This window comes from Mus caroli, unplaced genomic scaffold, assembly GCF_978045245.1.
Source record: "Mus caroli unplaced genomic scaffold, Mus_caroli_1 scaffold_9, whole genome shotgun sequence".
Taxonomy (NCBI): Eukaryota; Metazoa; Chordata; class Mammalia; order Rodentia; family Muridae; genus Mus; species Mus caroli.
The window spans coordinates 86,201,928-86,227,394 of record NW_028227264.1 but is presented as its reverse complement, the minus strand read 5'-3'; the positions used below and the strand labels follow the sequence as shown (position 1 = coordinate 86,227,394).

Sequence of the window (25,467 nt, the reverse complement as noted above, 5' to 3'; positions counted from 1 at the left end):
TATCATTCCCAGGGTGAATGACACCTAACGGTGTTTGGGAGAATGTCTTCCTACGGACGCCCTTGGAACCCTCGCAGCGGCCCGGAGTACTTCCGATATACACTCCACATTTAACAATCCCCAGGTATGAAATAGCTTCCCCGGCGGGGGAAAGCCAAAAAAGAGTAGCAAAGTTTTAGAGTCGCCTTCCCCGCGGGGGCCGCGCGACAGAGGTAGGGTGCGGGGGGACCCGAGAGGTCCTCGAGTGGGCGGCGCAAGCTGGGACGCGCACTCACCGTCCGTGCTCCTCTTCGCCTCGTGGTAGCGCGCCCACAGGTAGCTTTTCATGTCCACGGCAGCCGGGGCAGCCGGGGCAGTGCACAGGCGCCGAGCGCAGCCTGCGCGCGGTCGTTCTCGAGCCACAGCCCCGCCGCAGCTCCGCAGCCCTGCTGCCGCCCTCGCCCCGGCCCCACGGGCCGCCGCTGCCACCGTGGCCATGCTGCCTCTAAGCTGCCGAGGCACGGATGACCAGCGTCGCGAGGCTCCGGGACGCACGCCGGCAGTTCCTACGTCTGATCAAGTGGCGGCGCGGCCCAAGAGCCACCCACGGTGGGGCGGGGCCTGGGCGGAGCTGGGGGCGGGGCTGGGGAGGTGGGCGGGGTCTAGAGGGAAGCGGGAGGCGGGGTCAAGGAATAGGCTAGGAGCAGCGGGATAGGTGGGGCCTGAGCTGAGTCAGGGGCGGGGCCTGGTTGGAAAGAGGAATGCCCCGGCTGAGTAAAGAATAGCGTCTAGAGAGAGAATGAGTGGGACCATCTCGATTGCGTCAGAGGCAGAGTCAGGGACCGAACCTGGGGAGACAGAGCCGGGGGCCTAGGCCAGTTAGAGGCTGGGTCAGGTGTGGGCCTGTGGAAATGGAGTGGGACGGAGTCTGGGTTGAGTCAAAGGCGGAGTCAAGGGCGAGGCCTTAGAGAAACCGGGTGGGGCGTGGCCGTAGCTTCCAGGGCTCAGCGCCCGATCGGCTGCGGTCACTTCCTGACCCGCGAGGCAGGACGGGGCGGAGGGTGGTTGAAGCCACAAGGACTAGGATGACTCATCTCCGACCCTATCGCTGCCAGCAAGATTCTGCTCTACTTTCCTCTTGCCTTCCGTGGCGGGCCCCAATTCTGATTGCATTGATGAGTGTACTCAGCACGCATCTCTGATCCCAGTCTCTGGAATGCGACCCACTCCGTGTCAAAGGCTTCTGCAGGTATCTCCTGGATCTCAGATGCCTCTCTGAGACTGCCCTGAGGCTCACCTTGGGCCTATCCAAGAGATGCCCTTTAAAGAGTTGCTGGCGGAGATTACACTCGAGGCCTAAAGTCATCTGCAAGATCCTGCCCCTGAAGACTCCATCCAGATCAATGTAAATTTCCTTAACAGTGCACGCCTCTGGAAAGCCGGGTTCCCACCTCCAGAGAGGTCCTCCGGACATGATTAGCAGTCTCCTGCCCACGTTGACAGCACGCTTGGTACCTGCTCCACTCACTTGCTTAACTGCACTTATTCCATGCCTTGGAACTCCACTAATAGCCAAGTAACAGTAGCCACCCTACCAGGCGCCATTTTTGTATGCACTGAGTCGGACTGGGCTCCTGCGGGACTTTCTATCACCAATTCAAGACCTGCCTAAGAAACACTGGGCCCCAAGGAATTCCCAAAGTACCCCATGGTGACCACTGGGGGGGGGGGGTAATAGTGGGAATGGCTGGAATGATGAGACAGACAGGGCACAGTGTGAGACAACCCCAAGCATTAGCGACTCTTTAAGTTGTGGGCTGGAAGAGTCAGATGTTTTTGTGGAAGATGATGACACTGGAGCTAGTTCCTGACTGATAATGAAAACCATTAATGGAAAGCTGGCTGTGTATTTTATCGCATACACTCTTCCCAGCTGTCCTGAAAGGAAAGTACCGCGTCTCTCCTTTAAATACAATGAAACCAAGGCACAAACAGAGGTGAGATTGCTTGCCTAATGTCACAGAGCTGAGTCCCCTCTTCTGTTGGGTGGTAGGGAGGACGATAGCTAGAAAGTAATCCTTAACTGTTACAGGTTAATGTTTTATGGATCAATGATAAAATGGAGGACAATAAAATGTGCAAATAGATAAGCTATCAAATCCATGGGCTCTGGTCATTAAAAGCTTCCTCTATAACTTGAGGACATTTCACTTCCTATCTTTTCTTATTTATACTAATAAAAAGTTTTGGTGATAACAATCATCAATTTTACTTAGGTGAATTTTTAAGTCAAAATATACTATAGAATTTTTTTTTAAAATTACGATTGGTAAGAGTGCTTCTATATATTCTCTTAGACTACAGGACCCTGTGGAATCACGAAACGTGGATCACTTGAAACCCACTCTTTTTAACTAAAACCAGATATAGCATTATAAGAGAGTAAGAAAACTGAATCCCCAGACCTGGATAGTGATCACTCCTGCAGCATTAAAAGAAAATATCTGATGAAAGAATCCCAAATAGGTGCTAGGGAGCTGGCTTAGTCTGTTAAGAGCTTGCGTGCATGCGCCAGCACTGCTATAAAAAAATGACAGCCAGTTCCTATGGCCTCAGCACAAAGAAGAAGCCCCCTGGTGCTCACTGACTACTTGGCGAATAGAATCCCCGAGCCCAAGTTTCAGTGAGATCTCAAAAAATAAAAGGGAAAGCATGAGAACACTGACATCGACCTCTGACCTACACACAAACACGTGTGTGCGCACTTGTACCACACACACACATATGCCTTTCAAGAGAAATGAGTAAAAACTCAAAGTACAAAACAGCCCAAAATTATTTTTATTCCTTATTGGGGTCATTTGAGGTCTTCAGCAATTTTGATTCAATCTGAGATCTTCTTGGGAAGACTGGCTTCTGAGGAGTGAAACAGTACTGAGGAGTGTGGAAGAGCCACTTTTCTGACACGAGTTCCGATATGGACTTCCAGGGATTGTCTGCACTACGAGGTGGCTGCAGGGGTTGCCGGCAGATGGAAGTGATCAGGTCCTTTCTGCTGTCCAGCTCAGCAGAAGAAACACTCTGCCTTGAGAGTCTCACCAAGCCATTCTTGTCAATGAGCGAGACCGTCTTAAGGGGACAGGCTGCCTTTTTCCTGGGAGGTTGCCTTCTTGGACTATTCCATATTTGTGAATCTGAAGCCTGATGTTGGAACTTTTCCTCACCAGACTTGCACAGAATTGGAGCCAAGGTCTTCTTTCCTCTGCCGGGAACATATTTTGGTTTTTCTGAAACCAGAGAAGGCTGTGTGCTTTTAACTCTCTGAAACCTACGTATATTCATACACATTGCAGTGTTCACTGTGTCAGAACTCTGAGCACTGTGGAAGTTTAATTTAGGCACATTCTCCCATAATGAAAAGCCATACCTAGAACCGTTAGGGAATAGATGGTTCATGCTTTGAGGCCAAGACCTCCTGCCCCGGGACCTCTGGATTTCCCTTAGAAGGCTGCAAAAGATCAAAAATGTGTCAAAACATAGCTGTCTATTAACACAAATACTCAGAAAGTCTACTTCTTTTTGAGACATGCAAAAGAAACTCACTGTAGTATTCCCTCAATGGAAGCATGGGAAGGCCCCAGGTGAGCTGCCCTTAAATCAAGTGACCTATACAAATAGCTGACTGCCTCCATTGTGGCATGATGGCAGAAGTCACCTGACAACAGCTGGCCTGCTGGAGAGATGGGAAAAGAGAATGTTAGAGGTTTTTTTAATTACTACCTTTATACATGTAAAAGATTTATAAGGCCAGCATTAGAGCACCATCTGTCCTAATACCCTGCCAAAGACATTGTCACCTTCATCTGGCGTGAAGAAACGGTCAGATACGGATACAAGGATACTAGGTCTGAGTAGAAGAGACAGAAGCTGACTAGACACTCTTCAGACATAAAAAAGGAAGAAGAGAAGGGGGACGAAGATGGGAGGGGACAGTGCTGTCAGCTGAAAGAGACAAGTAAGTGCAACCAAGCCCTCAGGAGAATCAGGAGAGCAGCTCAGGTGTAGGGAGCGGGCCCAGCATGCGCTCCATCCTCAACAACAGCAACAACAACGAACACACGCACACATGCGCACACACACACACATACACACAGGCAAACTGAATAGGATATTCTGGGATTGAAACCCAAGGTGCTATCACTGATAATACTGCTACACTATAGGAAGAGAATCTGTGGAGATTATTGATCGTTGGCCATTCAACCGATAATCATCTTACATCCTAGTTCTGTTTCCTAACTTGATTATTGGATTGTGGTTGTGCTGTCCTTGTACCTTGAAAACATTCTTGGAAGTAGACAGAGACACAACTGCAACCATCTTTCGATGATCCCAAAAAGTGTGTACATGTGTGCGTGTATGTGGAAGTGTGTGTGTGTGTGTGTGTGTGTGTGTGTAAACAATACAAATGCAGTGAAGTGTTAAAAGCTGGTGAATGTTACCGTGGTTCATTGTACTGTTCTCAAAATTTGATATGTTTAAATTTTTTCCAAACCAAAAAAAGGAAAAGAACCTTTGCTGTCAGGTGCCGTTGTCAATATTAATTCAATATTAATTCTCTGAAGTATGTTAAAGGTCAAAACAGATTCTTTTAAAATCTGGTTTTAAGGTGGTTTTCATTTATCCATTTTTGCTATTTTTAGAACTGCTGATTTTTTTTATTATTTTTTTTCTTTTTTTTGGTTTTTCTCTGTGTAGCCCTGGCTGTCCTAGAACTTGCTCTATAGACCAGGCTGGCATCAAACTCACAGAGACCCATCACCTGCCTTTGCCTCTGCCAGAGGCCAGCCCCAGTGTGGGGTGTTTCTTCTTTTTTGCCATTCTTCTTGAGGCAGGGGAGGGGGAAGAGTGTAGGCGGAGGTAAGAGATTCTGGGGTAAGACTTTGTCTTACAGGAAATTTAGGGTTGCTGTATAATCAAAAGTTTGCTTATCTAAGTCTAACTTTCTATGCTACTGTAGCTGACCTGCCCTCTGTGTTCCTCTGAGGCCAGAGACTGCAGTCTCAGGCACTTAGCACCTCATCCTAAAACAGCAGGAGATTAAGTAAAGGGTTACTCAATAGAGCCTTTTGCCTGTTGTCCAGATTCCTCCTGCTTGTCAGGCTAGGGGGAAGTTTGGAGCAATAAACTTCTACTGAACCAGGAGAAGAGAATAACATTTGCAGGAGGAAAAAACTTTTACATAAGCGAATATGCATAATCTCGTATAAGTTCATATACAGATTCATACACACTCATTTATACATTTTCATTCAAACCCAGATGGTGCCAGCTTGCATGCACTTTCACAATTACATACTTACAGACACATCCATACTTACATATTTGTATATGGAGCAAAAGACCAAGCACTGGTGCAGAAAGAACTCACTCATTCTGGATGAAAAATGAGCTTCAATCTTTATTACATAAAGAAAGAAAAGGCTTCGACCCTTTTAATGCTAAATGAATTAAACCCATGTTTGTAAGAAAAAAGTTTTGTTTCTTTTAACAAGACTAAGCTGCCTTGTCCTTACCATGGGACAGACAGGCCTGCCTGCTCCTTCTGCTCTCTGCAGCGTCTTCTTTTTCCTCGCTCCCTCTGCATTCTGCACATTGCTCTCTTAGTATTTTATGTTACCTATAGTTTCTAAATTATTCCACTCTGCATTCTCCTTCTAATCTAAAAAAAAAAAAAAAAAGTCCCCTCTAAAAACTTCTCCTCAGCTCAGTTCCTTTCTCAGCTCAGTTCTTCTCAGCTCCGTTCCTCTCACCCCAGTCCCTCAGTTCTGACTCTTCTCTTTCTCCTCTGCTCTTAAACATCACTCAGAACACATGACCACATGCTAAAAAGTTCATCACAGGTTCACACACAAAATCCAATCATAAATTGAAATAGAAGTTTACAACATGTTTACATGCACATTCCATTTACAGTTACAGCTCCACAGCTTCACTGAAGGCTTAAAACCATAACTAAGTTATAAGTGAAGGTTTGTATAGATAAACCCACTCAATATTTTATCTTCTGTCTCAGCACCTATAATAAATCATTAGTTCCCTTTTTATGACCGTTAGTTAATTGTTTTATAACTTCTTGGAATGTTCTCCGAGTAGGATAAAGTCTGGTTATTATCTAAGAGCAATTAACTGGTGACACTTGGGAGACTGGCAAAGTTCTCATCACAGTTTTGACTATCAGAAAAGGACCTAATAGCAGTCCCACTATAAATAAGCTGATAATCACTGATAAAATTTTAGGAATTCTTATAGGATCATCATAAAGACTTAAGTCATCTATTTATCTATATAGCATCACTAGAAGACAATACATCTTTATGGATCTGCAGAGATCCACTCCAAAGGGGTATACTATTACTTAGTGATTATTATATATGTTTAATAATAACAGGAAAAGCATATTAATAGCAGGAATCTTTCCTAACATGAATCCCTTACAGCCTTGCTTAATAAGGGTGCACCTATCACAGACTATATAATAATCCAAAGCAGGCCATTTCAGGATGATCACCTGCTAGTTATTAGCTTGTCCCATTATTGCTCCTGACATGCCTCCTGATTGCTGGGATTAAAGCCATGCACCAATACCACCCAGCTAGAACTGCTGGCTTATTGTCTTGGTTACAAATGCACTGCAAGTTTGGTGCCAGCAGGACACTGACTGGGACCTGGGCTAGAAAAACCACTGAGGATGTGAGGGCTGCAAGTGTAGACATGTAGACAGGTGCCTGAGCTAATAACCAGGTACATGACTGTAGTGACCATCTGTCTGCTAATCCAAGAAGAGCGACACCTGACACCATCATCATCTGTCTTTTCCATTTGGTCTTTTCCACAGTACACACATCGACCTGTGGCTCAAACAGGAAAATGTACCCAAGTGTGAAGTAAAAAGTTCTCCCTTCCCTGTGCCTCTAGAGGCAGTGCCATAGGTTTCCAGGGCCTTTAAAGAATGTTCAGTGACGTGCACGCTGCATATCTCTCAGAGATGGTCCAGCCTGCCCAACAGCTGACTGGGTTATGACTGGACCGTAATGAGCATCACGGACTTCCACTTCCAGTCTTTCTCCCTGCAGCCCTATCACATGAGTCACACTGCCTGCCGCCTTTTCTAGAAGTCTAAGGGGGAGTTTGGGGAGGTTGTCTGCTTAGCCATCTGTCCTTGGTTTGGAATTCTTCCATGACTCCCTGTGATGTTTCCAGCTGCCGTCGCATGGCCATCTGAGTTACTCGGTTGTGATGGCTGAGTGCCCTTACAAGGGAAAATGGAGAAACATAGAACATCATATAGCTGGTACAGCAGAACCCCCTGAAGAGATTCTCTGCCCACCCATCTCCAGGTCCTGCAGAGTGACTGCTGTTCTCCTAGAAGCTCTTTTGAGAGGCACTACGGAGCTAAGTTGTTCCTGGGGCAGCTTCCACTGATGCATGGCCCTTCATCCAAGGCCCTTCCTTCCCCTGTGGCCCAGGGCAGATCTGTAGCTATACCTTTGACCTTGGCATGTTCCTTAATACAACCTGATCCTTTCTTCTTTGTCAGCGGGTAAACTTTCAGGATCGGGCGGCTTTGCCTTGGCCTGGCTGCAGACCTCACCCTAGAACTGGTACCAGCTGGCTTAGTCTGGTCAGTTCTCCTGACCCAGGGGGAAGACAACCAGCCAGTGAATGTCAATTAACTCAGGAATGTCTGGGCCTTCTCCCATAGCTAACTTGTTTTCTTAATGGGGAGGGAGTCAAGCACCGAGTTGCTTGCTTCTGTTGGTTGGCTTATCTCATTAAATCACTGTAATAATCCAATGGGCAGATAGTATTAGCCCCTTCTGGGGAAAGAGACAACTGAGGCAGTGATGCCCACAAGCCCAGAAAATAGTGCAGCTGGGCACAATTCCAGATGTGACTCTTCCAGCAAAAAGGAGAAGACAATTCTCTATGCTGTGCTCATTCCTTAAGAGATTCAAAACAGTCATCATCCATCAGGAGAGGTGGCTCCGGGTAACGACACATGCCATCAAGCTCGATGACTCGAGTCTGACCCCCAAGACCAACATGGTAGAGGGAGAGGACTGACTCCTGCAAGCTGACTTCTGACCCCCCCCACACACACATTTACACACCCACTCCCACAAATATATAATGAAATAAATGAACAGATAAAAAAAATTCAAAGTAATAATACTAGGGAGGAACCTGTATGTGGTACAGCTATAAGGAGACCCTTCCCAGGGTCCTTCGCTTCCTCTCCACAGCCTGCTGTCCATCGCCCGGGACACACTACATGCCTGTGGCTAACAGCTTTCCTCCACAGGCACACTTCTGTTCCCAGACAACCAGGTGCTAGCATGATCTAGAGTCAGCCAGGTTCATTATTCTAATAAAGCAACTTGACTAAGTACAAAATAACAGAGAAGTCTTGGAACTGAAAGGATGATATAAACCCCCATGTAAGGCCCGGGTCTGATTTTAAAAAGAAGGCCATAAGGCACCAGCTCCCAAAGAACCGCCTGGAGAGGAGATAACCACAACAATGGGAATAGCTTATCCCGGGGTGGGGCATCTGGGCTGGGCAGCCCTATCTCATCCTATAGTTAAACGTTCATGGCATGGAAATGCAGACCACTGACCACCTGGCACAAGCCAATCAGAAGCCAACCCCTGTGACCTCCCCAGCACCCACCAATGAAATTTTAGATTGCCTAACCCATGACTCTCTGTGAAGAACTAATATGTTAGTTCTTCTAAATATAGAAGAACTAACATATTAGCCAATCAAAGTTATGCTAATGCCACAACTTTGGCCCCTACCAATCACATTAGAGATTACCTACGCCTTCTAGAGAGTTCCCCTGGTTCCCTGTAAGAAGGCCCGCGTGCCTTTGTCTGGGGTCACCATTTTGGAGAATGGCTGACCCCGCATGCTGGTTGTTTCTGCAGAATGCATGCTCTTTGCCTTTGCATCCTATCTGGGTCTGGAGTCTTCCTTCTGTGATTTTTGGACACTTACAGAATGAAAAAGAATTGTTATCTGTGAAAACTAGACCAAACACTTTAGAAAGATCCAGTCCCATGAGATGCTGAAACAGTTCAGTGTTTCTAGGTAGGGCAGGAGCAGGCGACACATAGAAGACATCAAGGGGCAGTCTCAGGGGACCTGGCACAGAAACTAAACCACAGTTGCCCTCACTCTTCAGAAGCCCACGCTAGAATGTGTGCTTCAAGAAAGATGCCATCCAATTCTAACCCAAAAGTCCACTCTTAGAAGGGGAGAGAGACCTAATGCAGCTTTTGAAGATTTGGGGAATGTTTGGTTTCAGACTCAGGGACAAGGGACTGAGGCTTCAACTGGGCCTACACAATTCCTACCCCAAGATGGTCCCACAACCCGGGCAGCAGTAAAACAACCAGCTCTTCCTGGACTTGGCTGACTTCCAGCTTTCTGCGCCTACTCTAAAGCTGTGTGATTACAGCACCCCTCATTCACTTATAATCAACAAAAGGCCAGGATGTTTGGTTTCTGACCATGAGACAAGGCTCGGAGGTGCACATTTACATATCAAAGCAGACCTGGCTTCCAGGTTCTCCCAGCATCCCTCATTCTCTGCCTGGCATACTCTGCCCCCAACCCTGAACTTATCAGCCCAGGGGCTAGGCTGCCCTTCCCCCAGAGGCTCCTCCCTATATAATTTTGGTCTCTCTCATCTCTTCTCCTCCCTCTCTGTGTGCATACTCTTTCTTTCTCCCCACCCCCGTATCCCCGTGAGCTCCCTGGACTAGGTCCTTGGGGCCAGTGAACGTGCCCGCCCAAGAACAGCTTCCTAATAAAGCTGCCTTTAATATCATATAATCCGGCTTAAACTGGCTCATTGCACTGGTGTCTGAGAAATAACCTATCAGGGAAGAGAGGACATCTATACCTAAGTCAAAACTGAACAGTAAGGATTGTCTGGGTTACTTAACTAACTTTTGGATCAAAGGATCAACTTCCGTCAGCAGAGGGTTCTGGCTGAGATGAGAAATTTGACATTAAATAGGGAAGAGACTGCCTCTCCCTGCTGAGAGTTGCTGGATGGTACCATTAATTTCTTCCTTCAGCAGGTTGGCATTTCCTTTTAAAGAGAAGCCCAAGGAGAGGGAGGCGGTGCTGTGTTCATCTGTCATTTCTCGTCCCAAATAAGCTGCTCAGGAGAGAGTGCACAGTGTACACAGTGGGGAAAGAAAGCCAATTTTTGATTCTTTTCTCCCAGGACAATGGTTTCTCAATAGCAAATTTCCAGCAGTTATCAGGAGGAGCGATGAGACTGCTGTGGCCAGGGCGAGCTTGGAACACAGATCACAGCATAGCTGGCATAGCTGGCATAGCTGGCATAGCTGCCATTCCTGCTGCAGAATCTCTGGGATCTACAGCTAAGGTTTGGGCTTGCAACTGAGATATGAAGGATTACTGAACAAGAGAGACTCAACTGAGCAATCAGCGCCTCACAGCCATGATCACAGGATACAGGATGGAGGATCTGCCTCCTTCCTACAGACGGGACATTTCAGCACATAGGCACTACGGTTATAGCCTCATGCATAAAATTTAGGGATTGGAATTTAAATCTATCTTAATTGTCAACCCCCTCTTCTCATACCCTGTTGAAGACTAAACTATATTCAACTTGTTGACCTACTCAGACAATAACAAGGGAGGAAGATGTCAAAACTCTCAGAGCAATTGTCATTGCAATTATCATTGTTAACACGCTATCTAAAACATACTCTGTGGGCTGGACAGATGGCTCAGCAGTAAAGAGCACTATCTGCTCCTCCAGAGGACCTGGGTTCAATTCCTGGCATCCACATGGTGGCTCACAGCTGTCTGTAACTCCAGTCTCAGCTCATACAGACACATAGTCAAAACACCAATGCACATAAAATAAAAATAAATAAATCTTAAAACATAATCTGGAGGGGCTAGAGAGATGGCTCAGTGGTTAAGAATGCTGGGTGTTCTTCTAAAAGTCCTGAGTTCAATTTCCAGCAACCACATGGTGGCTCATAACTACTTATAATGGGATCTGATGCCCTCTTCTGTCATGCAGACATACATGCAAATAGAGCACTCATATGGATACATAAATAAATCTTTTTTAAAATGATCTGGAAAATCAACTAAAAATTATTGATTTCAAGGTGGAAAGATAGCTCAGTGGTTAAGAGCATAGACTGTTCTTCTAAAGGTCCTGAGTTCAATTCCCTGCAACCACATGGTGGCTCACAACCATCTGTAATGGAATCCAATGTGCTCTTTCAGTGTGTCTGAAGACAATGACAGTGTACTCACATAAAATAAATCAACAAATCTTAAAAAAAAAAATTGCTTTCAATGGGGGGAAATTATTTGAGTTGTTTCTATACCGATAGCTTGGAGCAGGCTATTCCGTCATTTCAATGGAATAACCCAGGACACACTGTGTAAAATATCCACCAATACTCTGTTTTACCCATGGCCCCTCATACAGCTAGCATGCTGGCAGAAAGAATAAACACTAAGTCCCCTGTCCCTGGGAATTCTCAGTCTGTCTGAGAAGTTAAGAATGCACACAATGGAAACAAGAGTGATGGAATGGGTCCTTGAACTCTGTGGTAGCTCTGACTCAAGTGTAATCTAGGACTGTTACATTGGAGATCTCAGTGAAAGCCGTGTGTGTGTGTGTGTGTGTGTGTGTGTGTGTGTGTGTGTGACTCTTCCTAACACTTACCACCTGACTTTCAGTTGCTATGAAGGTAACACCACAACCCCTTTCCCTGGCTTTGGAGGAATGTGACCAGTCAGACTCTCGAATCCCCTCCCCAACTGTTCCTACACACCAGCCACAGAGACCTCCTCAGGTCCTGTCAGCCTCAGGTATTAGGCAGCTACTGCTTGGAGAGTCCGTCCCACTCCTGGGCCTTCTTCTCATCCCGCTACTCCAGTCCCAGTAACAGCACTCCCTCATGAGGGCCTGTCCCATCCACCAGAGGAGGCATGGTCTCCTGGAGCACTGGGATTTTCCCAGACTACACTTAATGTATTCGATATTACTACAGCATTATGTCAACTGTAGTCTCCGGGTAGCACTGCACCATTTAAGTTAAACAACGGGTGTTCACTTCTCCCATAAGGTGAGCTCAGCTGAAGGCACAGTTGGTCACTATCTTGTTCAGTGCTGACTCCCAAGCAACAAAACCGGAAGTTGAGATGTAAAAGGCAGAGTCAATATTTGTGGAATGAATTATTAGTAATAACTGGACAACTGAAAGAACTGTGTGATAAGAATAAGTAATTAATATTCAAATCCCCTTAGTAGCCACACTTGCTTTTCTTTTTGATTTTTTAGACAGGACCTCGCATAGTCCAGCTGACCTCAGGCTCTCTAAGGAACTGAGGGTGACTTTGGGTCACAGGTGTATGCTGAGCTTATGCAGAGCTTCCAGTGTGCTCCATCCCTGTCCTTACACTTGCTTTCCTAAAGAGAGAAGATAAATCAGAATAACCAAGTGGAACACCCTCCCCCCCCCCCCAGCTCAGGTTTCAGTGTTAGCTAGAAGAGAGCATGGAGCCCTATCGTTCTGCCACTCCCACTGCCTGCCGCCTTGTTGTTCCGGAGTCAAACACGTGGTCACCTGCAACTTTACTCCAGGATGACTTGGCAGGAAAGGGCCCCTTCCCCTGCTTCATAACCGAGTGTCGGAAATAGTAAAATCGAACCTTGATCAGAGCCTTGTCTTGGTTTCATCTTTCTCACGTCACCTAACCCCCTCTTCTTTTTCAGATTCCAGGATGCCTTCCAGGTTAGAACCCAGACATGTGAGCTGCTGGCCGGCCGCAACAACTAAGGTATTTCCTCCCTTGTGTATGAGCTTGTTTGATACATGCAATAGTGAGTGGTCAAGAGAAATCAAGGCTTTTCCTATTAGAAAAAGGTACAGATGGAGTTGGAGAGGTGGCTCAGTGGTTAAGAGCACTTGCTGCCCTTCCAGAGGATCCAGGTTCAGTTCCCAGTACCCACATGACAGCTCACAATGTCTGTAGTTCACACACTCACACAGACATGCATGCAGACAAGACACCAATGCACACGAGATATGAACAAATAAATGATTAGAAAAAAGAGTAGAAGGTACAAACAATAATGATGATGATAATAATAATAGCAAACAAGTAAATACTTACTTTTAGGTAAGAACTATGTTATGTATCAAGTAAAGCTTCATACGAGAATATAAAATGGGTAGGAAGGAAGGTTTAAAAAAGAAAGGATTCGGGTACAGTTACATAAGATGACAGGGAAATCTTCCCTGGGACTTTGTTAGACAATCCTACCAAAACCATCCAATTATATTGCTTTTTAGATTGTCAGTTAGATGCTGATGTCTGGTGGTGACACCAACAGGAGACACCTGGCTTTTACTCAAGTGAGGTCTTTATTGTCTCCTCCACTGGATGGACACACAGCTGGTGCCTGGGCAGAGTCACCGGTGCTGGCAAGGCTCTGCCAATAGGACAGTTACATGAACAGACTTCTCTTACAGAGTCTCCTGTTGCTTGCTCCTTACACATAAGTCTGGTAACAGGCATCTAATTGCTCAGCTAAATGTTGATCTGTTAAATACAGCCTATGCCAATCTCAACATACCATTTCTCTGACACCTATGACGGAGCTCCTAAGAGCTCTTTGGATATTGCCTATCTTCTTCCTCTCATAAGAGCAAACCTGCTCCGCTCACTTTCCTAACATCCAGTAGGAACCACAGCACAGCCAACAGCCTCCCGATTTGTAAAATACAGATGTCCCCTTGCAGGCTCAAAGAACGCAGGCTGTCATCGCATGGCTCACTACCTCACTTCTGGATCTGTGCCTTCCTTCAATCAGCCCTCCTCAGAGGCACTCATCCCTCCTTTTGTCAGCTTGGAGAGGGTAGTCTGTGCCACAACCCACCCCTGGGGGCAGGGTAGGAATGTAAGAATTAGAGCCATGATGAGGTGATAAAGGTGGTGACATTCCAAGATGGCTGGCTTCTTCCTTACCCTCCTCTCCTGACTGTTCTCCTACCAAGAAGGCCCCCTAGTGATGTACTGACTGCAAGTTCAAGGCCAGATCAGAACATATCTACACAACAGTTGTGGGCCACTTGGCCGTCATCCTGAAGACCCTTCAGAGACTTTAAAAGCTCCCAGCCCTAAAAAAGAGGCTGAGCTCCCCAAGTCATCATCATGGCCCTGCCCCTCCCCAATGTGCTAGGGGGGGGCCTAGAAAGGGGTGTGTATGTGTAGGTGTGCTGTGTGTCTCGTGCCAGCTATATATCTGTCTTCCCTCACCCCCAATAAAAGCCTTTTTTTTTTTCAGTTGCTAGAAAAAAAGAAAAAGAAACTGAATCGCACCACACTGAAAATAGACTGCAAATCTGAGCCATTTTGTATAGACTTATTTCAGGAGTCTTAAAAACTCTGCAAGTGACACCACTACAGATGCCTACCTACTTTCTAAAGTAAATGAGTGTCTTCTACTTCCTTCCACGGTAAGCTAGAGACCCAGACTGTCACAGAACGGGACCTTGTGGGGAAATCAGACTAGACAATACCAAGTCCTTTCCCAAGTATATGCTCCATTTTTCACATCTGCATTTTCTAGTTTTAGGAAAAACACTTTACCAACCTCAGCCGATCAGATTTATGGAGGTGGGTATTATTTGTTCATGTGCACACACACACACACACACACACAGACACACAGATACACAGACACAGATACACATACATACACACACAGATACACACACATACATACACACAACACACCCAGTATACACATACACGCACACGTGTGCACACACACACACCCATAAGTCCACCCACTGAACACATCTTTCGCTGCTCATACATGTACTTTTGGCCTTTTTTTCTTCAGCAAGCCGCCAAACTGGTGTGATCATTTTTGCTGCCTTTTAAAAGCAAAGAATGAAAAGCGCCAGGAAAATAATCTTTTTTCTTTGTGGGGTTAGAGATGGTTCTCATGAAGGGAAGGCAAGCACTCCTCCACCATTGGACGGCACAGCCCTAGGGCCTGGGCTTTGCTTGCTTGCCTGCCTGCCTGCCTGCCTGCCTGCCTGCCTGCCTGCCTGCCTGCCTGCCTGCCTGCCTACTCTTGAGGTCAGCCCTTACTGCATTACCTCACACTGTCCGTGTGCTCTCAGGCCTCCAGTGCTATCCTGAAAATGCTGCAAGTATAGGAGCGCACCCCCACCCCTGGCTAGAAAAGCATGCAAGGGAAACAGACTCCAGCCAACACTGAAGGTACAGGACCAGTAAGATGGCCTGGTGGGCGTTGGGATGTGAATGAGGATGCCTCCCACAGGCTCATATAGTGAATGCTTAACTGTCTGGTAGGATTAAAAGGAGTAGCCTTGTTAAACAAAGTGTGTCACTAGGGGTGGGATTTGACGTTTCAAAAGCCCACACCAGGCCCGGTCTCTCTCTCTCTCTCTCTCTCTCTCTCTCTCTCTCTCTCTCTCTCTCTCTCTCTCTCTCGCTTTCTCGCTCTCTTGCTCTCTCTCTTTCTGTGCTTCCAACTTGAGAATCAGATGTAAGGTCTCAGCTACAATCCCAGCACCGTGCTTCCCTGTTCCGCTGCTCTGCTTCCTACCATGCCAGTCATAGACTTGCCCTAGGAAACTGTAAGCGAGACTCTTCTCAAGGGCTTTCTTTTATAAGTGGCCTTGACTCTCTACAGCAAGACAAAAGTAACTAAGACAGTGGGCAAAGGCACTGACTGCCAAGTCTGCCAACCTGAATTCCATCCTCTGAACCTACATAGTGGGAGGGAATAGTCTTTTAACCTCTACACACAGACAGTGGCACACACACACACACACACACACACACACACACACACACTGCTGGTCCGAGGAAGCTGCCTTCCTGGGAGCAGCCGGGAGCAGCTAGTTACCTAGTTTACACAAGGTGTCGCTGAGGCTTATGCTCAGATGCTTCCTCACAAGCTTGCAGGAGGCCACCGTATCTGCCTTCTCCTTGATTTTTATGACTTGTTTATAATATTCAATGGCTTGCTTCTTTTGAGATCTAGAGAACAGAAATGCATTTCAAGTACTGCAGTGGAGAAATATGGCATGCATTCATTCAACAAACAGTCTCCAATGCTCGTCTTAGGATGGCGAGCAGAGAAGAGTAGGGGTGACCCCCTTGCTTCCTCAGCCAGTCAAGTGGTGGAAGATGAAGCAAGGTACACTTATGTAACACTGACTGTGGCCTTTTTCTTTTTTAAAAAAGACAGTCAGTCTCAGGATAGCATCAAAACTCCATATATAGTCACAGGTGACCTTGAACATCTGCCTCCCATCCTGGGTTCTGGGACTGTAGACATGTTCCATTCCACACACTTTTTTTTTTTTTTCTGCTGGGGATTGAACCAAGTCCTTAGTGTATGTTAGGCAGGCGTTCTACCAAGTTAGCTTCATCCTCAATCCCTGCTGTTGGTATTGTTTCTGGTGGTGGTAATAGTATTATTGTTATTAATTATAGTATTATTGTAGTGCTAGGTATCAAAGCTAGGGCCTCTGTGGTAGTTTGAATGAGAATGGTCCTCATAGGTTCATAAGTTTGAATACACAGTTCCCAGTAGGTGGAACTGTTTGGGAAGGATGAGGAGGTGTGGCCTTGCTGGAAGAGGTGTGTCACCGAGGGGCAGGCTTTGAGGTTTCTAAAGACTGGAATCATTCTCCTACTTTCAGATCAAATGTGAGCTGTCAACTGTTCCCGCTGCCATGCCTTTGCTCTACCACATGGACCCCAGCCCTCTGAAACCGCCAGACCAGCTACAGGCTTTCTTCTATGCATTGGCATGGTTGTGGTGTTTTGTCATAGCCTCATGTGCTCATCCTCAACCCCTTTGAATGAGCTACACCCCTCGCTCAGGTCTGAAACTTTGAAGAACCTTCAGGAAGGTGGAAGGATTGCCCAGAGTTTGCAGAATGGGTTGATGCAGAAGGCAGCTGTAGAGCAGGGAGATCAAGAGAGCACCTAGACCTAGTGGTTCTGCACTCAGGGCTCCAGGATCCTGTCAGGAAGATATCCTCACCGCCCAGCTTACCTCGCCAAAACCAAGTCAATAAGAGCCTAAGATGATGATCACCTGTCCCATGTCACTGTCATTCAGTAACAGAAACAAAATCTTGAATCCAGCCAGAGACACAAGCCCAAATACCACCTTACCTAGTTCCTCCCTTATTTGGACTAGTCTTTACCTTTGAAGTATTGGCTAGAAAGGGCTTGGGCTGATTTATGTTCAAGTACTACAGATTATCAAAGAAACCCAAGACTAATGGCTGAGGTGCCTATTAACATATCAAAGTGGACTCTGGCAGCCAGGTCCTCCCATCATCATCATCATCATCATCATCATCATCATCATCGCAAGTCCTCCTTACAGAGTCCTGGCTCCTCAGCACTTCTCACCCTGCCCCCTGCCCAAGCCTCTCCAGCCACTGAGCTTCCTGTCTCTTCACCCAGCTTCTCTTTCCTGCCTAACCTCAGCAGTCTTGGTTACATGTTTTCTCAGCATCTTTCTTGGCCCTCTACTTTTGGCTCCTGGTCCCCTCTCTCTTCTTCCCTCCTCTTCCTCTCTCGACTATACCCCACCCCCACTCCCTGTCTTTCTCCTCTCGTGGCCCGGTTCAGTCTGGGGACCATGATCAGTCTAGACTCCTCTAGCTGCCTTCCGGAAATGCTCTCCCTCATATCTACAATTAAAACCCTTTCCACCAGGAGCAATCCTGTCCTCGTTTATTCAATTACCAATAGCATTTGTCTACTGATGAGAGGAGCGGAAATGGTCCTAAAGTGTAGCCGTGGTTTGGGGCATTGTGTGAAGATTATCCTTGTGTTACTCAGATGCTGATCGCTCTGCCTCTATGTCTGGCTGCAATCAGACACAGCAGTGTTGTGCCTATTCTAAGAATCTCCTGTCTCATGGTGGTGTAAACATTGCTCCCCCATTTGTTCTCTAATTTGTCAATAAAAACTGATCAGCCAATAACTGAGTAGAGGAGATTCTGCCAGTTTTGGAATGGGGGAGAGGGAGAGGGAGAGGGAGAGGCTGAGGCCACAATGAGAGGGTCCTGGAGAGACCTTGGGGAAACACCTGGAGCAGCAGAGAGAGCCAGGTCAAGGCTAAAATGCAAGTGTCTCAGGGAACTAGGCTAGGAAGTAGCTCATTTATTTGGAAGCTAGCCAGGATAAACAAGAAATGGCTACTAATAAAATTGCCTTAACATTTGAAAAGGCCACAGGAGAGGAGGGGAAGGGAGGAAGGGAAGAGGAGAGGAGAAGGGGGGAGGGGAGAAGAGCAGAAGGGAGAGGAGGAGGGGATGGAAGGGAGGAGAAGAGGAGGGGAGAGGAGGGCTGGGGAACCAAGCCCCAAACCCTAGCCACACTTCACAACTGAGCAGCCCTGAACACTGTCAGCTGACCCTGCGGTGACAGGGCAATTGCTGGGAGTTAACAACCCTGCAGCCAGCAAACACAGATCTAGGCATGCTCACATCAGGGCCCTGTGAGGATCCCTACCACCCTCTTCTCCACTTAGCTGTGTAAGGAGTTGAGGACAGTGCCACATCTCAAAGCCTGATGGAGTTAGGAGACAGAACAGTGGGATGGGGTCCTGCAGACAGCAGCCAGGCTGCGGCCTGAATGAAACACGCCTACTCACAAACACTCACAATGAGAGGCCTGGGCTCCTGTGTCCTTACCTGCTGCAAAGCCTCCACTCTGTGGGTCCAGAGTTTTCAGAAGGCTTTGTAGTAGATGCCCTGACAAACACAGGAGGGCAGGGCCCTCAGGAAGGGTGCACCCCACTCAGTTTATGAGCAGGACTAGAGACAAAGAAGCAAGATGGCCCATTAAGTCAGAGCACACCCCAGGTGTTAGAGAACTGGGAGAGAGACACACACGTTCTTGAAACAGTCTATAGAAACTTACTTTTCATTTTCTCCTAGTAGAAAAAATAGTAAATCTGCTAAGAATTCCATAATTTCTCCAACTAGTATGTTTTTATTGCCAAATAGCCATCTTCTGATAGTTAAACACTCTTGAAACTTGAGTTTGGCCAGGGCTGCGTTTCCGGAAGCCAACCTAAGAAGGAAACACAGGCCTGTGGTTTACCAGGCATGGAGAATGCTTACAGCAAAAGGTTCGCATTCATTGGGCTAGCAACAACACTCATGAAATCCAGGGTAGCAGGTGGAGGGATCAATACCCTCAAAAGCACTGAGAAGTGTATGTGTCTGTCTGTGTGTCTGTGTGTCTCTGTGTGTATGTATGTATGTATGTATGTCTATGTCTCTGTGTGTCTGTGTGTGTCTATGTGTATTTCTGTGTGTCTGTGTGAAGTCTGTATTGTGTCTATGTGTGTGTCTGTATGTATGTATGTCTCTGTGTGTGCCTGTGTATGTCTATCTATATACATGGGTATGCATAACCCGTGTCTTTAGGAAGGAGGAATTCCAGGGGTTCAGCAAAAGCCTTGTGCATGCTAGCATGTACTCTAGCTCCTGACCTCAGACATACAGAAACCACAGTAGTCAGGCATCATGGAACATGCCAACAATCCCAGTATTTGGGAGGCTGAGACAGGAGGATCATGAGTTCAAGACCAGCTTAGGGTACATAGTGAATTTCAGAGCCTGGGCTACTTGGGAAGATCTTGATTCAGAAGAAGAAGAAAGAGGAGGAGGAGAAGGAGGAAGAGGAAGAAGAGGAGGAAAAAAAGAACAAAAGAAAGAAAAGAGCATTTTTCAACCTTTACAGTGTAGACATTTGGGTGGGATAATTCCTTGTTGTGGGCCTGCCCTATACATTATAGTAGCATCCCTGGTCTCCACCTCTAGATGTCAATAGCATGCTTGCCAGTCATGCCAACCAGGAATGTGTCCAGATACAGACAAAAGTGCCTTGAGAAGGACCCCTGACCATCCTTGTCTGAAATGTACTGTGCTGGAAGATGAATCCACAGCATCAAACCAATGAGTTATATGGGAGATGTGGTAACAGGTACAGATCAAATACAAATAATAAATATATAGATATAGATATAATGTGGAGACAGGGTCTCATGTTAGCCTAGACTGGCTTTGAATTTCATACAAGGCTGGGGATGACTTTGAATCCCTTCTCTTCCTGTCTCTACCTTCCAAGTGCAGGGATTACACTGTGCCTAATGATTCATTGTGCCTAATTTATGCTGTTGTGGGAATTGAACCCAGGACTTCACACACGCAAGGCAAACACTCTACCAACTGAGCTACACCATCAGCCCCCAACCATATTAATTAAAGAAGAAGAGGAGGAGGAGGACGAGGAGGAGGAGGAAGAAGAAGAAGAAGAAGAAGAAGAAGAAGAAGAAGAAGAAGAAGAAGAAGAAGCAGTAGCTAATTCAGAAAACAAGAGAAATGTTCATGCTTACATGAGAACACCTTCAGTATATTTCATGGTAGCATGATCACGGGGATTGTCAGTCACATACTTGGAGATTTCAGTAGCGTATTCCAGAACGTGGTTTTCTTTTAAGAATTCCCCAGGCGCCGATTTTGCCAGGTTATTCATCACTTTAACTACAGGTAATAAATGTTCACAAAGAACATAACACTTAAGGTTTTGTTTATCCCCTGAAGAGTCAACATCAACATCATTTCTTCTCCATGCCAAGAACCAGGGGTTTTCTGGATGAATCCATCCCTGATCTACACTGAATAGGGTTTGTTTGCATACAAAGCATCTGTATGCAAGTGTCAGTCAAAGGACCAAGGGACTCAGACAACAGTATGAACCTGAAGACTGGATCTGTTTAATGGAACGGCATAGGTGCCCATGAGCGTGTAGGTACAAGTGGGTGTGGTATCTACATGAGGAAGCCAGAGGATAGCTCTGTTTCATTCCTCAGATGCCATCTACCTTGGTTGGTTGGTTGGTTGGTTGATTTGGCGGAGAGGGTCTCTCAGTGGCCTGAAACTGACTAGCAAGCTAAGTTAGGGGTCGGTGGAGCCTCAAGGATTCACTTTCTTCAGCCCTGAGAATACAAGCATATGTCAGCCACCATGTCACCTTTTTAACATGGGTTCTGCCTCTGTCTCCTATGTGCTGGAACTAAAGATATGCACCACCATGTTTGGCTGCAAAAACTTTTCTTTAAAATTACCTAGCCAGTCCCTTTCCCTGAGAGAGAAGGTCCCTGGGGTTGCTCACTGAATCGAGAGGGGTGGAGCAGCCTCGGCAGGCATCTGCCTACCTTTCTGTTTCATCAATTCCTGGCTGATTTTTAGGTCGCTGAGTGTAAACCGCAGCAGATTTGACCAAGCTTTCTGAAAATATGTGAGTCCTTTCTGAGTCATCCCGATCTCAAGATATAATTCTCCAATGGCATTCTGAGCTTTGAGGAGCATTTCTGTCATGGATGGGCTCTGTACAGAAATGAGAAAGGGAACCACTCCTGAAAACAGGTTGTTGGCAGCGACAGCTCCTGGCACACAGAACATCACTTCTCAGAGAAATTTAACTATTTATCAGAGAAGTGGCTATGATGAGATCGTTATTAGATGACACAGTAAACACCAAACTACAAGTCTATTTTGGGCAATGTTTTTACAGATTATTAGTTAACGGTAACAAGTCTTCATGTCTGACATGTTTGTAATACAAACTGCTTACTGCCTATGAGGGAGAAGTTGTTATGGCCCATTTCAGGTATGGCATGGCTTTCGGCCAATAGGAAGCCTTATCACTTGGTCAGCCACTACACAGGGTGTTTTGGGTAGTTTGGAGTCATCTTCAGGGTGGGCTTTTAAGTACAAAAATTACATCTTGGGTTGACACACCTCAGTTAGCCAAAACAGTCAGCCTGAAGCAGAACTACAGAGGCCAAAAGGCAAGGTTTGTACATTCAGGGACTTTCCTAGAACTGTGGACTTCTGTGGATTGGGGCTTTGTTCTCATTCTGCCAGGTGTTTCTGCCGACATTCTGGGTTCCAGGGCATAAATAGCACTTCCATCACGGCACCAGTTGTGCTAAGGTCTGGGGACCTGTGACCCTTTCAGTGCACAGAAGACACTGGATAGATGAATACCAGATGTAGCTCAGTGGTAGAGTACCAGCATTCATGAGGTCTTAGGTTCAACTCCAAGTACTTTCAGCGGGTCAAGGGGCACTGAGCTGACTCTGTGGTAAAGACACTTGCCTGAGTTCAGTCACTGGGACCCAGATAGCCGAAGGAAAGAACTGCTTCCTAGTGGTATGTTACATACATACATGTAATAAAAGAAATTGCAACACACTGGTTACTTAAGTCTTCTAAATGCCCAGTATACGCAATGAGAATTAATAGTGAGTTATCTTGCTGTTAGAATCTCTTTTCAGAAAACCCAAAATGAATGTGTATGAGTGTGTTTAGTAACTAATGATGCAGCACACACTGGATGTCATGATCTGTGTCACTGTTCATAAATGTATGTTGTATCATAGTGTTAGCCTACAAAATGGTTGACAGAGCCTGTCTCCATGAGGTGAATTTATTTGTGTTCTTTTGTCTTTTGTTTGTTTTCCTGTTTGTCTTTTGTTTTTGTTTTTAACTTATGAGGCAGGGTGTAGGGAGAGGTTTTGATCTTAAGATCCTGTTCCCCAAATGGCTCTTGATCTGTCAGTAAAGAAAGCCTTGGGCCAATTGCTGGGCAGAAGGACAGGTGGGACTTCTAGGTCCCAGGAGGCAGGCACAGGGACACGAGGGAGGAGATGGGAATTCCCCAAGCTTTAGAGAGAGGAGAACCCAGCAGCCATGTGAGGTCTTGGAAGGAGCTGGGGCCTGTGGCTGCTCCTACATACAGGCAGGTGGTCAGGGATGTTTGGCAGGGGCTAGATGGGACTAGACACTGAAGTTTAGGGCGGGTGGGAGGTACGAGACTAAGAGTATAGATAAGGACATGTTTTCCAGGCGGGAGATAGCGGTGCCCAGCAATTGGGCTAAGAAGGCAATTTGAAGTTGAACAACTGTGTGTCTGTGTCTTTTGTCTGAGGATTCAAGGGAAGCAGGGAGGGAGCTGATATCGAGGTCACTTCTCAGAGCTAAAGGCAGGTAGAGCATAATACATGCTACAACAGGGTTTCTCTCTGTCGCCTTGGCTGTCCTGGAACTCACTGTGTAGACCAGGCCAACCTCAAATTCACAGAAATCTTTCTTACTCTGTTCCACAGGTGCTGGGATCAAAGGCCATGCCCAGTCCATGATAAGAATTCTTTTTAAAGATGTATTTACTTATGTATACGGGTGTTTGGTGTTCAAGCACACTTGCACACCAGAAGAGCGTGCTGGATCCCATGGGACCACAGTTATAGACAGTAGTGAGCCACCACGTGGGTTTTGGGAATTGAACTCTTAACCACTAAGCCATCTCTTCAGTCCCATGATGAGAATGTAAAGACTGAGTTTCTCTACTCTTTGGGACTTACAGAAAATGCTCTTCTGTGTCCCACTAACCTTTGACCCAGAGCTTCTGGGCAGGTATCTAGCAAACAGGTCCCATCTATTTTGAGATCCTGACTCGTCAGCTGTGGAAGCAGCACCGCGTGGTATGGAATCCCATTCTTTCACATGTCCTTCCGGGCATATATTCAAACCTGCCTCACTTGGCAAGCCTCCTAGCTCCTGTGCCTGTTGTTCACTCTCCTAGCCCTCCATTCTAACTTGACTGATCTTGTCAGTGATGGCAGGGATGGGTGCCTATACCCACACCGTCACCCATATCCCAAAGAGTTAGTTCCCTGTCCTGTGAGAGCCCTCCACACAAGCAAATCCAGGAGTCCTGACTTCACTACAAAAGAGAATTTCAGAACCAACTAATCTGAAGTAGATCTGGTGTCTATGAAGAGATTTCAATGGAGATTTCTAAGCACAAGGGAGAAAAAGAGGCACTCAGAAAAGGTCAGACACATCCAAGTGTGGGTACTGGCATCTCAAAGGACAGTTGTATTTAGGTACTTTACAAAAGGCAGATGACATTTGGTGGCTTTTAAGTTACATCTCTAAAGGTTATGAAGACACTCGTGGTGGTGGTGATGATATTCATTGTTCAAAGAGTGCACTTTGTCCTTACAAAGTGCCTATAAGAATGTTGTTGAAAACGGTGGATAAGTGTGAGAACTTGAAGTTTCAGGACAGTCTAGGCCTACATAGGCACAAATGACTTTAGGAATCACAGGAGTGTCATAACTCAAGGTGACATCATTCTATTCCCCAAGCAATCCCTGAGGACTAGGAGGAGAGCACTGTTTCTGTGGGCAGTGTACTTATCCTGATATTTGAAATCTCTGGTTCTGTCAGCAGCAAAGGCACGCCATTCCAGTGTGAAGGCGCCTCCCTTCAAGACCATATATTCTTACTATTCTGTCTTTTTGTTCTGTCCCAAGTGTGCCCTCAAAGGTTGCCTTAGGTATTTGTTGGGATTAACTTAGGAGTGTTAAAACCCACAGATCAACAAGAGACTTAAAGCTGCAGACATTAGTGATCTCAGATATTTGGCCTCTTGTTATTTCATTGCATGACCCTTCCTGACCTCTATTCTCAGGGACACTTCTCAGTCTAAAATAGCTGTTTCATCTCCAGCTGTCATAGCCACAGCTGAGCTGGAAGAAAGACAGGCATGTGGATGGAGTATGTATGGCCCCTCAGAGTCCCTGCTGAAATTCAGTACGACAGCATTAAAGAAAGAAAAGAAAGAGAGAGAGAGAGAAGGAGAGGAGAGAGAGAGAGAGAGAGAGAGAGAGAGAGAGAGAGAGAGAGAGAGAGAGAGAGAGAGAGAGAGAGAGAGAGAAGGTAAGAAAGAGCGAGCTTCTATGGGATTCAGCTGTAAGGCTTTTTTTTTCTTTCTTTCTTTCATTTTTAATTTTTTTTTTTTGAGACAGGGTTTCTCTATGTAGCCTTGGGTGTTTTGGAACTCACACTGTAGACCAGGTGGGCCTTGAACTCAAATGATCTGCTTGCCTCTGTCTCCCCCCTAGAAAGCTGGGAATAAAGGCGTGCGCCACCATGGCCCAGACTCTAAGGCATTTTCTTGATAAGTGATCACTGTGGAGGGCCAAGCTTATTGTGGGTGGCCTTAGCCTTGGGCTGGTGGTCCTTGGGTTCTATAAGAAAACAGGGGAGCAATCCAGTGAGCAGCATCTTCCATGACCTCTGCACCAGCTCCTGCTTCTAGTTCCTGCCCTGTCTGAGTTCATGTCCTGACTTCCTTTGATGATGAACTGTGACATGGAAGCATAAGCCAAATAAAGGCTTTCCTCCCCAGGTTTTTGGCTATGGCATCTCATCATAGCAATAGTAACCCTAACTAGAAAACCTTTCTTTTTTTCT

General features: G+C 46.3%; 2 protein-coding genes across 3 annotated transcripts in view; both read right to left on the bottom strand.

The window, feature by feature from the left end:
- Nt5dc3 (5'-nucleotidase domain containing 3) overlaps positions 1-554 on the bottom strand; it is a 54,811-nt gene extending 54,257 nt beyond the window's left edge. Inside the window, exon 1 of the mRNA XM_021174524.3 lies at positions 276-554. Within this exon, the coding sequence (XP_021030183.1) occupies positions 276-477 (202 nt within the window). The 5' untranslated portion in view covers positions 478-554. The remainder of the gene's footprint in view (positions 1-275) is intronic.
- Positions 555-2,815: 2,261 nt separating this feature from the next.
- LOC110303963 (tetratricopeptide repeat protein 41) overlaps positions 2,816-25,467 on the bottom strand; it is a 72,613-nt gene continuing 49,961 nt past the window's right edge. For both annotated transcript variants that reach the window (XM_029482185.2, XM_021175204.2), the window contains exons 11-16: positions 21,357-21,528; positions 20,535-20,682; positions 19,052-19,204; positions 16,005-16,138; positions 3,583-3,712; positions 2,816-3,487 (exon numbers count right to left, since the gene is read on the bottom strand). In XM_029482185.2, coding sequence (XP_029338045.1) covers positions 2,821-3,487; positions 3,583-3,712; positions 16,005-16,138; positions 19,052-19,204; positions 20,535-20,682; positions 21,357-21,528 — 1,404 coding nt within the window. In that variant the 3' untranslated portion in view covers positions 2,816-2,820. The remainder of the gene's footprint in view (positions 3,488-3,582; positions 3,713-16,004; positions 16,139-19,051; positions 19,205-20,534; positions 20,683-21,356; positions 21,529-25,467) is intronic.